Consider the following 14,564-nt stretch of genomic DNA (forward strand, 5'->3'; position numbering starts at 1 on the left):
ATAGCAATCTTGCTATACCTCACTGGGACAGTGGATAAATAGGATGCACTCTTTCTAAAATTCACATGCACCCACATGCATGCACACACATACATACCAGATACAGGTGCTCAGTAGACTTAAGAATAACTAAATCTTTCTTTTTGTAAATCTGATTTGTCTAAGCCTATTCCTAATTCTAATCACAGAAAATCTCAAGCTTTTCTTAGGTCACAGCTCACCTGCCCCACATATCGCTTACCACACTAGGGTCGGATAACACAGTTTCCGAAAAAATGCACTCTCCTAAAACACAGGTCGTAAGAACCATGCTTTTGCATCTTTCTACATTCTCTCTCTCTTTTTAAATTAATCTTTAAAAAATTTTTTTTGGGCTGTGCTGGTTCTTTATTGTTGTGGCATGGGCTTTCTCTAGTTTGCCCGAGTGGGTGCCATTCTTCATTGTAGTGTGTGGACTTCTCACTGAAGTGACTTCTCTTGTTGCAGAGTACAGGCTCTAGAGCTTAGCCTCAGTAGTTGTGACACATGGGCTTCAGTTGCCCCGAGGCACGTGGAACCTTCCTGAACCAGGGATCAAACCTGTGTCCCCGGCATTGGCAGGCAAGATTCTTACCACTGGACCACGAGGGAAGTCCTCTTTCTACATTCTGAATGTGTAAATACAGGAACAAGCTGGTTCCTCTGAATACTGTTAGAGCCCTGAAGCCACACTTGATTCTTCCCAGTTTTCCTTCTAAGACGTTAGAACATCCTTTAAAACCAGAGCCTAAGTAGGAACTCTTGTTCTATTGACAGACTGTCCATGATGGCTGCCCACCTAAACTTTAAGGCATCAGTCATCTGGATCCTACTTTCTTTGAAGTTGAGTCCTTGTAATGCAACATGTATGCTCACCAGCTCTTGACTTTGATCAGGATAGGACCTGCTGAGTTTCATTAGACTTGGAATTTTGGCCAAATGGAGATGAAGCCTAACTGGCACATGGGAACATCCTTTGCTACCTTGATTTAGACGGCTCACCTATTGTCGGGTCCTGGCCACCTCTATCTTCTCCTTTGATTCCTATTTGAAGAGTGGACCACAATGCCCAATGCAGCAGGCTAAAGAATGGGTCCTGTGTTAGGTCCTCAACCTCATCCCTGGACCTGTGAATATTACCTTATATGGCAAAAGAGACTCTGCAGATGTGATTAATTTAGAGATCTTTATTTTTTTTTCCTCTAATTTTATTTTATTTTTAAACTTTACATAATTGTATTAGTTTTGACCAAATATCAAAATGAATCCGCCACAGGTATACATGTGTTCCCCATTCCCAACCCTCCTCCCTCCTCCCTCCCCATACCATCCCTCTGGGTCCGTCCCAGTGCACCAGCCCAAGCATCCAGCATCATGCATCGAACCTGGACTGGCAACTCGTTTCCTACATGATATTTTACATGTTTCAATGCCATTCTCCCAAATCTTCCCACCCTCTCCCTCTCCCACAGAGTCCATAAGACTGTTCTATACATCAGTGTCTCTTTTGCCTGTCTCAGTACACCGGGTTATTGTTACCCATCTTTCTAAATTCCATATATATGTGTTAGTATACTGTATTTATGTTTTTTCCTTCTGCGCTTAGATTCCACTCTGTATAGATAGGCTCCAGTTTCATCCACCTTCTTAGAACTGATTCAAATGTATTCTTTTTATGGCTTGAGTTAATACTCCATGTTGTATATGTACCATACATCTTTCTTATCCATTCATCTGCTGTATGGACATCTAGGTTGCGTCCATAGTCCTTGGTTATTATAAACAGTGCTTGCGATTGAACATTGGGGTACACGTGTCTCTTTCCTTCTGGTTTTCTCGGGTGTATGCCCAGCAGTGGGATTGCTGGATCATAAGGCCATTCGATTTCCAGTTTTTTTTAAGGGATCTCCACATGTTCTCCAATAGGTGTACTAGTTGCATTCCTTTTTCTCCACACCCTCTCAGCATTTATTAATTGTAGACTTTTGGGATCGCCAGCCCCTTCTGCATGTGTGAAATGTACCTCTAGTGGTTTTGATTTGCATTTCTCTGATAATGAGTGATGTTGAGCATCTTTTCATGTGCTTGTTAGCCATCTGTATGTCTTTTTTGGAGAATGTCTATGTTAGTTCTTTGGCCCATTTTTTGATTGGGTCGTTATTTTTCTGGAGTTGAGCTGTAGGGAGTTGCTTATATATTTTGAGATTAGTTGTTTGTCAGTTGCTTCATTTGCTATTATTTTCTCCCATTCTGAAGCTGTCTTTCACCTTGCTAATAGTTTCCTTTGATGTGCAGAAGCTTTTAAGGTTAATTAGGTCCCATTTGTTTATTTTGCTTTTATTTCCAATATTCTGGGGCTGGGTCATAAGAGATGCCTGCTGTGATGTATGTCGGACAGTGTTTGCCTATGTTCTCCTCTAGGAGTTTATAGTTTCTGGTCCTACGTTAGATCTTTAATCCATTTTGAGTTTATTTTTGTGGTATGGTGTTAGAAAGTGTTCTAGTTTCAATTCTTTTACAAGTGGTTGAACCAGATTTTCCCAGCACCACTTGTTAAAGAGATCTGTCTTTAATCCATTGTCAGTATTCTTGCCATCCATGATTGTCGAAGATAAAGGTTCATCCGATATGTGGCGCTGGATTTTATCTCTGGGCTTTCTTATTTTATTTCCTATTGATCCAAGTATTTCTGTCTTTGTGCCAGCTACCATTACTGTTTGATGGACTGTGGCTTGTAGTAGAGCCTGAAGTCAGGTAGGTCTGGATTTCCTCCGGTTCCATTTCTTTCCCTTTCTTCAAGATCGCTTATGGCTATTCGGGTTTTTTTGTATTTCCATACAAATTGTGAAATTATTTGTTCTAGCTCTGTGAAGAATACTGTTGGTAGCTTGATAGGGATTGCGTTGAATCTATAAATTGCTTTGGGTAGTATACTCATTTTCACTATATTGATTCTTCCAATCCATGAACATGGTATATTTCTCCATCTATTAGTGTCCTCTTTGATTTCTTTCACCCAGTGTTTATAGTTTTCTATATATAGGTCTTTAGTTTCTTTAGGTAGATATATTCCTAAGTATTTTATTCTTTCCGTTGCAATGGTGAATGGAATTGTTTCCTTAATTTCTCTTTCTGTTTTCTCATTATTAGTGTATAGGAATGCAAGGGATTTCTGTGTGTTGATTTTAGTATCCTGCAACTTTACTGTAGTCATTGATTATTTCTAGTAATTTTCTGGTGGACTCTTTAGGGTTTTCTATGTAGAGGATCATGTCATCTGCAAATAGTGAGAGTTTTACTTCTTCTTTTCCAATTTGGATTCCTTTGATTTCTTTTTCTGCTCTGATTGCTGTGGCCAAAACTTCCAAAACTATGTTGAATAGTAATGACAAGCGATCTTGAGAAAGAAGAATGGAACTGGAGGAATCAACCTACCTGACTTCAGGATACTTTCTAATTTAAAATTAACTATTTGAGGTTTATTCACTTCATCTATTTCATAAGTAATCAATATTCAGTAGCTATTTAATATAATAGAGAAATTATGAACTGATATATATAGAATGTTGAAAACTAATTTTTTTTTATAGGCAGAACTTCTAGATGCTGCTGCTGGTATTAATGTACGATTCAGATTAGGTGGTGTAAGTATGAATACATTCTTATTTAGTAGTATTAAAGCACATTTATATAAAATTTAAAAGATGTAATTTTAAAAAACATAGACCATTTTCCTAATTAAATCGATATGGTTCTTTTAACTTTTCCATCTACAGGTTAAATTTCCACCTGAAATATACTATAAAATTTTCACTCACAGACATATTGAAGATCTGTGTGCTAATAGCCCTAGAGACTACACAAAACTTCCAGCAAAACATAGATCTCATATTAAAAGTGATGATCTTCAGGAAGAGGATTACAGTGGCTGGTATCGTCGTATAGAGAACAATGGCTGGAGGCCTGTTTGTGAGACAGTAAGAACAGATAAATATTAATAATTTTTTATGTTATATGCTTAGAAACCTATCTGTCTTTCTGAAAGTTAATTTTCAGATTTTTTAAAAAATAATAAATTCTACTAATTTAACTGATAAAATTTGCTTAACTACTCTGGGGCAACTAGTATACTTCAAGATTCAGCAATATATCTTTTTTTTAATATATCTTTTTTTTTTTAACATCTACTTCTGCTTTTAATAATCAGCTTTGAGTCTAGACCATCTTTAGATACTCTCTGGCACTCAGCAATTACCCATCTTTATAATAAAGCAAATCTGAAGATGTTACTGACTGTAATTAATCCCTGGACAAGAAGTGGGTGTTCTTGAGAGTAATATCCCATTTTTTGTACAGAGCTTGTAACAGCAGACCCTAGTGGGAAATCACTTGGGTTTTCATGGTGTTGAAAAATATAACATGTATTTATATGAACTAAACAGAATGATTTAAAATATACATGGTTTCTAATGCATATATATGATTTGAGAATTTTTCTATAGACATGTTTGTTTAATCTCCTTTTTGTGGAAATATTTTTTATCCAAGGATATTTGTTAACTTATATTTTAAAAGTTAACATTATCTGGTTGTATAGTTCTGGATGTTTGTTTATATGGCTCAAGTATCTTCATTCAAATCCCTCAATCTCTGATATACAAATTGTAGAATGTGGTATATTGGATATACTAAGTATGAAAAATGATCAAAGTGTGAATTCATTCAGTCAACAAAGTTTGTTGCATACCAGTCAGATATATGGCATTTTACTAGATGCTTAATAAGCAATGGTAAATAAAAATATTCCTCCACTGAAGTAGTTTGCCTTTTAATTAAGGAGAGAGTCAAGTAAACAGGATATTTCAGTACAGTGCTTTAATAGGCAAATTCAGAGTGTTGTGGGGGATAAACTCTCCTCTTTGTTATTTAATGTGTATGTGGTGAGGGAGGAGGAATGAACTGGAAATAAGAAAACAAGCAACCAGCTAGTATAAGCATCATATGGGGAAATCACGAAGTCTTAAGATACAATGGTGAGACTTCTGTATTCTTGGAGGGTGCCCATATTCCTTGAGGATTTGTTGTTACTGTTCAGTTGCTAAGTTGTGTCTGACTCTTTGTGACCCCATGAACTGCAGCACACTAGGCTTCCCTGTCCTTCACTGTCTCCCTGAGTTTGCTCAAACTCATGTCCATTGAGTCAGTGATGCCACCTGACCATCTCATCCTCTGTCATTCTCTTCTCCTCTTGCCCTCAATCTTTCCCAGCATCAGGGTCTTTTCTTTTCCAGTGAGTTGGCTCTTCCCATCAGGTGGCCAAAGTACTGAGGATTAGAGTCTTCAAAAGTCAGTAGCACCTACTGGTCAGCTCTGTTCTTATGAGAAACTAAAACACTCCTAGAATATATCTATTCACTTATTCATTCAACAAATACTTATTAAATACTACCTCAGTACACTAATTCTCTTTAGTTTTTCTATGGCATGTGTCTCTTAAGGCTCAATGTGCTATTCACTTAATTAGAAATATCTTAAAAGGGTCTATCCTCTCCTCTATTTCTACCTTGGTATATTCCTACTGAACACACAGAAGTTCTTGTTTATAGTCAGATAACCTCACAATCAGTAATTTAATATTTTGTGTATTCATTTTTTATTTCTCAATAGTTTTGGAGGCCTACTGAAAATGTGATGATGGGAGACAAAAAGGAAAGTGAATTCCATTTCTCCAAACTGAAGAGAAGGCAAGATATGGAAAAGAAAAGAAAAATTAGAAAAATACAATGGATGCAGCAAATGTAGGTTGATGAAATACTTAGAATTATTAAAGAAGTATATATTTTCAAAAATTGCTATCACTAGTAAAAATAATCACATGTTATTTTAAAAATAAGATGAAAGGTTACAGTTATTTTTAAAAAATACAATGAAAGCAAATATTTAATAAATGCTTGCTAGAGACTGTTAATATCTAAGATATAAGTGGAAAAAGACAAATTCTCTTTGACCTCAAGGAAATCACAGTCTTTGCCACATGAGATGAAAATCAGCATTTACTTTCATATGTGAGATTAATATGACCTATTCGCCAGGCATAGGCATTCCCTGGTGGCTCAGATGGTAAAGAGTCTGCCTGCAATGAGGGAGAACCAGGTTCAGTCCCTGGGTTAGGAAGATCCCCTGGAGAAGCAAATGGCAACCCACTCTAGTATTCTTCCAGAAAATCCTTGGACGGAAGAGCCTGGCAGACTAGAGTCCTTGGGGTCACAAATAGTTGGACACGACTGAAGTGACTTCCGTATCTTCTAGACTTACTCTATACCATTCTCAACCTTTTTTGTCCCCTAAAGAAACTGACATGTAAGGATTACACTAAAAGGCATTCTGGACCTATCTAACAAATATTAAAAGCAAGTCTCAAAGGAATCAAATCATATCCAAGTTTACTTGACAGTATATAAGAACAGTGGAAAAGGGAATGGCAACCCACTCCAGTATTCTTGCCTGGGACATCCCACAGACAGAGGAGCTTGGTGGGCTACAGTCCGGGGAGATGCAGAGAGTCAAACATGACTGAGCAACTGAGCACACACCACATACATACAAGAACAAACTCCCAAGATATTTAAAGGAATAAAAAAAAATTTCGGTACTCAGAATCATATAAATTAACAATGTCTACCATGTAGTAATCAATTGCCACACATTCAAAGAAGCAGGAAAACAGACCCCTGAGAAGAAAAAATAATATCAGTCAACTCAGCAAAACACCCATGGCTGATTCATGTCAAATGTAGGGCAAAAACCACTACAATATTGTAAAGTAACTAGCCTTCAAATAAAATAATTAATTAATTTTAAAAAAATAAAAAGGTAGGAAAACTTTTCAGATAGATAAAAGCTGAAGAAGAAAAGTGATTCTAAGTAAAAATCTAGATACATACAGGAATGAAGAACACTAAAATGGTAACTGTGTTAAGTAAATGTACAGAATTTTCTTCTTACTACTTAAACCTCTTTAAAAAGTAATTAACTAACTACTGAACTACACACTTGAAAACAGTCAAGATAAATAGTTAAGATGATAAATTTTATGTTGGTCATACCACAATTTTTTAAATGATAGATATTACATTTTTATTCAGACTAACATTGAAGAAAGTAGGGAAAACCACTAGACCATTCAGGTATGACCTAAATCAAATCCCTTATGATTATACAGTGAAGGTGAGAAATAGATTTAAGCAACTAGATCTGATAGATAGAGTGCCTGATGAACTATGTATGGACTGAGGTTCATGACATTGTACAGGAGACAGGGATCAAGGACCATCTCCATGGAAAAGAAATGCAAAAAAGCAAAATGGCTGTCTGGGGAGGCCTTACGAATAGCTGTGAAAAGAAGAGAAGCAAAAAGCAAAGGAGAAAGGGAAAGATATAAGCATCTGAATGCAGAGTTCCAAAGAATAACAAGGAGAGATAAGAAAGCCATCCTCAGCGATCAATGCAAAGAAATAGAGGAAAACAACAGAATGGGAAAGACTAGAGATCTTTTCAAAAAAATTAGAGATACCAAGGGAACATTTCATGCAAAGATGGGCTCGATAAAGGACAGAAATGGTATGGACCTAACAGAAGCAGAAGATATTAAGAAGAGATGGCAAGAATACACAGAAGAACTGTACAAAAAAAATCTTCACGACCAAGATGATCATGATGGTGTGATCACTCACCTAGAGCCAGACATCCTGGAATGTGAAGTCAAGTGGGCCTTAGAAAGCATCACTACAAACAAAGGCAGTGGAGGTGATGGCATCCCAGTTGAGCTATTTCAAATCCTGAAAGATGATGCTGTGAAAGTGCTGCACTCAATATGTCAGCAAATTTGGAAAACTCAGCAGTGGCCACAGGACTGGAAAAGGTCAGTTTTCATTCCAACCCCAAAGGGCAATGCCAAAGAATGCTTAAACTACCGTTCAATTGCACTCATCTCACATGTTAGTAAAAGTAATGCTCAAAATTCTCCAAGCCAGGCTTCAGCAATATGTGAACTGTGAACTTCCTGATGTTCAAGCTGGTTTTAGAAAAGGCAGAGGAACCAGAGATCAAACTGCCAACATCTGCTGGAAAAAGCAAGAGAGTTCCAGAAAGACATCTATTTCTGCTTTATTGACTATGCCAAAGCCTTTGACTGTGTGGATCACAATAAACTGTGGAAAATTCTGAAAGAGATGGAAATACCAGACCACCTGACCTGCCTCTTGAGAATGCAGGTCAAGAAGCAACAGTTAGAACTGGACATGGAACAACAGACTGGTTCCAAATAGGAACAGGAGTACGTCAAGGCTGTATATTGTCACCCTGCTTGTTTAACTTATATGCAGAGTACATCATGAGAAACATTGGGCTGGAAGAAGCACAAGCTGGAATCAAGATTGCCAGGAGAAATATCAATAACCTCAGATATGCAGATGACACCACCCTTATGGCAGAAAGTGAAGAGGAACTAAAAAGCCTCTTGATGAAAGTGAAAGAGAAGAGTGAAAAAGTTGGCTTAAAGCTCAACATTCAGAAAACAAAGATCATGGCATCTGGTCCCATCACTTCATGGGAAATAGATGGGGAACCAGTGGAAACAGTGTCAGATTTTATCTTTTTGGGCTCCAAAATCACTGCAGATGGTGACTGCAGCCATGAAATTAAAAGACGCTTACTCCTTGGAAGGAAAGTTATGACCAACCTAGATAGCATATTCAAAAGCAGAGACATTACTTTGCCAACAAAGGTCCGTCTAGTCAAGGCTATGGTTTTTCCAGTGGTCATGTATGGATGCGAGAGTTGGACTGTGAAGAAAGCTGAGCACCGAGGAATTGATGCTTTTGAACTGTGGTGTTGGAGAAGACTCTTGAGAGTCCCTTGGACTGCAAGGAGATCCAACCAGTCCATTCTGAAGGAGATCAGCCCTGGGTGTTCTTTGGAAGGAATGATGCTAAAGCTGAAACTCCAGTACTTTGGCCACCTCACGCAAAGAGTTGACTCATTGGAAAAGACTCTGATGCTGGGAGGGATTGGGGGCAGGAGGAAAAGGGGACGACAGAGGATGAGATGGCTGGATGGCATCACTGACTTGATGGATGTGAGTTTGAGTGAACTCCGGGAGTTGGTGATGGACAGGGAGGCCTGGCGTGCTGTGGTTCATGGGGTCTCAAAGAGTCGGACACGACTGAGCGACTGAACTGAACTGAACTGAACATTTTTATACTGCAAAGTAATGAGCTAATATTGATGTTGCCAATCAAGTTATACTTAAGTATCTGATTCCACAATTATACTCCTTTTCTCTTATATTGAAAAACTTCATCAAACATTACATAATTACTGGACTTCCCTGGTGGTGTAGTGGATAAGAAATGCCTACCAATGCAAGAGACACAAGTTCAATCCCTCGTCCAGAAAGATTCCACATGCCATGGTGCAACTAAGCCCATGTGCCATAACTACTGAGTCTGCGTTCTAGAGCATGCAGGTCACAACTGTTGAGCCTGTGAGCTGCAACTACTGAAGCCTGTGTACCCAGAACCTGTGCTCCACAACAAGCAAAGCCACAGCAATGAGAAGCCCACACACTGCAACAAAGAGTAGCCCCTGCTGGCCACAACCAGAGAAAGTCTGCCTAAAGTGGACAGTAAATCCCATGGACGGAGGAGCCTGGTAGGCTGCAGTCCCTGGGGTCGCTAAGAGTAGGACACGACTGAGCGACTTCATTTTCACTTTTCACTTTCATGCATTGGAGAAGGAAATTGCAACCCACTCCAGTGTTCTTGCCTGGAGAATCCCAGGGACGGGGAAGCCTGGTGGGCTGCCGTCTCTGGGGTTGCACAGAGTCGGACACGACTGAAGCGACTTAGCAGCAGCAGCATAGAAGGTTGGAGTAACACGACCAACCAACTTGACATAATTGGCATTTATAGAGCACTGAACTCAACCAAAGAAAACAAATTCTTTTCAAGTGCACATGAAAAGCCTTCACCAAAATACACCATATCTGGGCCATGAAATAAATACCTACAAATTTAAAAGAATTAAAATCATACAAAGGAAGTTTTCTAATCATGATGAAATTAAAAATTATTTAAAACAGAGTAAAATAACAGAAACATTTCTTGATCTGGAAAACCTCCAGATACTTGGATATTAAACAGCATATCTTCAAATAATCCATAAGTCAAAGAAGTCACAAAAGAAACTTGAAAATATTTTTGGTTTAACAAAAAATGAAAAGACAACATACTAAAACTGGGGGAATGCAGCTAAAGAAGTACTTACAGGAAAATTTATATCATTTTCTATGAGACTAGTGTTATCTGATAAAAAACTACTCAAGGTTTATGAGGGGGATAAACTACAAAAAATAACAACCAATATTCTCTCATGAACATGATAATAAGTAATATTATAAACAAATGGAGTTTATCCTTGGAATACAAGATTGGTTTGACATTTGGAAATCAATCAATGCAATTCACCAAATTTGCAGACTAAAAAAGAAAACTGGATATGATGATCTCAAAAAGATGCAGAAAAAGTATTTACAAAAGTCTAGCTAACATTTGTAATTAAAATTCTTGGCAAATTAAGAATAGATGAGAGCCTCCTCAACTTGATGAAGATCATCTATGAAAAGCCTGCAGCCAACATGATACTTAATGGTGAGTGGCTGAATGCTTTCTCTCTAAGATCAGAAACAAAGATGTCTGCACTCACTACTTCTTCACAACATTGCACTGGATGTCCTCGTTAGTGCAATAAGGGTGGCAGGGTGAAGTGGTGGGAGAGACACTGAGATTGGAAAAGAAGAACTAAAATAATCTTTATTTACAATTGACATGATCATCCGAGGTTAGTGATATTTCTCATGGCAGTCTTGATTCCAACTTATGCTTCATCCAGCCTGGCATTTCGTATGATGTACTCTGCATATAACTTAAACAAGCAGAGTGACAATATATGGACTTGACGTACTCCTTTCCCAATTTGGAACCAGTCTGTTGTTCCATGTCCAGTTCTAACTTTTGCTTCCTAACATGCATACAGGTTTCTCAGGAGGCAGGTAAGGTGATCTGGTATTCTCAACTCTTTAAGGATTTTCCACAGTTTGACTGTGATCCACACAGTCAAATGCTTTAGCATAGTCAATGAAGCAGAAGTAGATGTTTTCTGGAATTTTCTTGCTTTTTCTATGATCCAATGGATGTTGGCAATTTGAAATACTGGGCTGGATGAAGCACTAGCTGGAATCAAGATTGCTGGGAGAAATATCAATGACCTCAGATATGCAGATGATACCACCCTTGTGGCTTAAAGTTAAGAAAAACTGAAGAGCCTCTTGAGGAAAGTGAAAGAGGAGAGTGAAAAAGCCGGCTTAAAACTCAACATTCAGAAAACGAAGATCATGGTATCTGGTCTCCTCACTTCATGGCAAATAGATGGGGAAACAATGGGAACAGTGACAGACTTTATTTTTCTTGGGCTCCAAAATCACTGCAGGTGGTGACTGCAGCCATGAAATTAAAAGATGCTTGCTCCTTGGAAGAAAATCTATGACCAACCTAGACAGCATATTAAAAAGAAGCACTGCTTTGCCAGCAAAGGTCATCTAGTCAACACTATGGTTTTTCCAGTAGTCGTATATGGATTTGAGAGTTGGAAGGTAAAGAAACCTGAGCACAGAAGAATTGATGCTTTTTGAACTGTGGTGTTGGAGAAGATTCTTGAGAGCCCCTTGGACTATAAGGAGATCCAACCAGTCCATCCTAAAGGAAATCAGCCCTGAATATTCACTGGAAGGACTGATGCTGAGGCTGAAGCTCCAAATAATGTGGCCACATGATACAATGAACTGACTTATTGGAAACGACCCTGATGCTTGGAAAGATTGAAAGCAGGAGAAGGGGATGCCAGTGGATGAGATGGTTGGATGGCATCACCAACTCAATGGACATGAGTCTGAGCAAGCTTGGGGAGTTGGTGGTGGACAGGGAAGCCTGGAGTGCTTCCTCTGTCCATGGGATGCTGGAATGGGTTGCCATTTCCTTCTCCAGGGGATCTTCCCTACCAAGAGATCGAACTTGCATCTCCTGCCTGGCAGGTGGATTATTTACTACTGTACCACCTGGAGCCATTTCATCATATGTAACTTAATTTGAAAAATGTCATAGATCTAAATATAAGAATGAACTCTATAGTGCATACAACTCAATATCTAAAGAACAAACAATCCAATCACAAAATGAGAAGATCTATATAGGCATTTCTCCAAAGCCATGCAGAGGGCCTATGGGCACATGAAAATATGCTCAACATTGCTAAATATTAGAGAAATGCAAATCAAAACCACAGTGAGGTATCATTTCACACATATCAGGATGGCAATCATCAAAAAGTCTACAAATAGTCAATACTGGAGAGAGTGTGTTGAAAAGGGAATCCTCCTAACACTGTTAGTGGGAATGTAAATTGGTGCTGCTACTATGGTAAACAGTAAGAAGGTTCCCTAAAAAACTAAAAATAGAGCTACCATATGATCCAGCAATCCCATAATTCCTGGCCATGTATGCAGCAAAGACAGAGATGCTAATTTGAAAGAATACGTGTACCCCAATGATCATAGCACCACTATTTACAATAGCCAAGACATGGAAGCAACCCAAGTCCCCATCAGTAAATAATTGGTTTAAGAAGATGTGGTATACATTTATATGTGTGTGTGTGGGCTCAGTCCCTCAGTTGTGTCCTACACTTTGTGACCCCATGGACAGTAGACTGCCAGGCTCTTCTGTCCATGGAATTTTTCAGGCAAGAATACTGGAGTGGGTTGCCATTTCCTACTCCAGTGGATCTTCCCAACCCAAGGATTAAACCCATGTCTCTTGCGTCTCCTGCACTGACAGATTCTTTACCACTGTGCCACTGATTTGTATGGTATATGTATATATACATGTGTATACATATATATATATATATATATATATATATATATATAATGGAAAATTAGCCATAAGAAAGAACAAAATAATGCTATTTGCAGCAACATGGATAGACCTGAAGAATACCATACTGAGTGAAGTAAGTCAGATAAAGAAAAGACAAATATTACATGATATCACTTATATGTGGAATCTAATAATAATACAAATAAAACTACATACAAAACAGAATCAGACTCACAGACATAGAAAACAATCTTACAATTACCAAAGGAGAAAATGTGGGGAGGGATAACTTAGGATAATGGGATTAACAGATACAAACTATTCATATAGATACATTCAGTTCAGTTCAGTCGCTCAGTCGTATCCAACTCTTTGCGACCCTATGAATCACAGCATGCCAGGCCTCCCCGTCCATCACCAACTCCCACAGTTCACCCAAACTCATGTGCATCGAGTTCGGTGATGCCATCCAGCCATCTCATCCTCTGTCATCCCTTCTCCTCCTGCCCCCAGTCCTTCCCAGCATCAAGGTCTTTTCCAATGAGTTGACTCTGCATGAGGTGGTCAAAGTGTTGGAGTTTCAGCCCCAGCATCCAATATTATATATTAAATAGATAAGTAACAAGAATTTACTGTATAACATAGGGGAACATATTCAATATCTTATAATAATCTATAATGCAAAATAATCTGAAAAGTATGTATTTTTCTGGAAAAAAAAAAAAAAAGCACTTTATGAGACCTTAAAAAGTGAGTGTTAACACCAAGTAAGTACTTATCCAAAAGTAAGCAAACAAGGAAACCTTAGTGTCTATGGTTCTAGCAAAGATTTCATAAGTAGGACATAGAAGGCATGAATTAGAAAAGAGTGTTAAATTGCATTTCATCAATGTTAAAAGCTTTTGCTCTGCTAAAGACATTTTTGCAAAAATACGAATGCAAGTCACAGACAGGAAGAGAACATTTGCAAAATATGTACATGATAAAAGTCTTGTAACTAGAATATGTAAAAAAAACCTCAAAATTTAGTGATAAGAAGACAACCTAATTTTAAAATGGGCAAATGATCTGAACACTACCAATGAATATGCAGATAGAAAGTAAGTACAAGTGACTAATGACAATCATCATTAGTCATTAGGAAAGTGCAAACCAAAGCTGTAGTGAGAAAACATTATACAACCACTAGAATGGCTAAAATATTCTGTCCTAGCAATTTTTGGCATGGATACAGAACAAATGCAAATTAGTACACCTACTTTGGATAACAGTTTGACAGTTGTTGTTTTTTTTAATTTTACAAGTTAAACACACATCTACCATTTCATCCAACCATTCTACTCAGTTATTTACCCACTAGAAATAAAACATATGTCTACAGAAAGATGGTAATACAAGTTCATAGCAGCTTTATTTGTAATAGCCCCAAACCAGAAACAACCCATCAACCCAAATGTCAATGGATAAACAAATTATGATGTATCTACACAAAGGAATACTACTTGGCAGTACAAGGAATGAACTATTCATACATAAAAACATGGATGAATTTCA

General features: G+C 38.0%; 1 protein-coding gene across 1 annotated transcript in view; it reads left to right on the forward strand.

The window, feature by feature from the left end:
- Nucleotides 1-14,564, forward strand: part of C15H11orf65 (chromosome 15 C11orf65 homolog) — an 89,871-nt gene that overhangs the window by 52,027 nt on the left and 23,280 nt on the right. The window contains exons 3-5 of the mRNA XM_027563827.1: nucleotides 3,609-3,662; nucleotides 3,795-3,995; nucleotides 5,686-5,816. Of these exons, the coding sequence (XP_027419628.1) occupies nucleotides 3,609-3,662; nucleotides 3,795-3,995; nucleotides 5,686-5,816 (386 nt within the window). The remainder of the gene's footprint in view (nucleotides 1-3,608; nucleotides 3,663-3,794; nucleotides 3,996-5,685; nucleotides 5,817-14,564) is intronic.

This window comes from Bos indicus x Bos taurus, chromosome 15 (genome assembly GCF_003369695.1).
Source record: "Bos indicus x Bos taurus breed Angus x Brahman F1 hybrid chromosome 15, Bos_hybrid_MaternalHap_v2.0, whole genome shotgun sequence".
Lineage (NCBI taxonomy): Eukaryota > Metazoa > Chordata > Mammalia > Artiodactyla > Bovidae > Bos > Bos indicus x Bos taurus.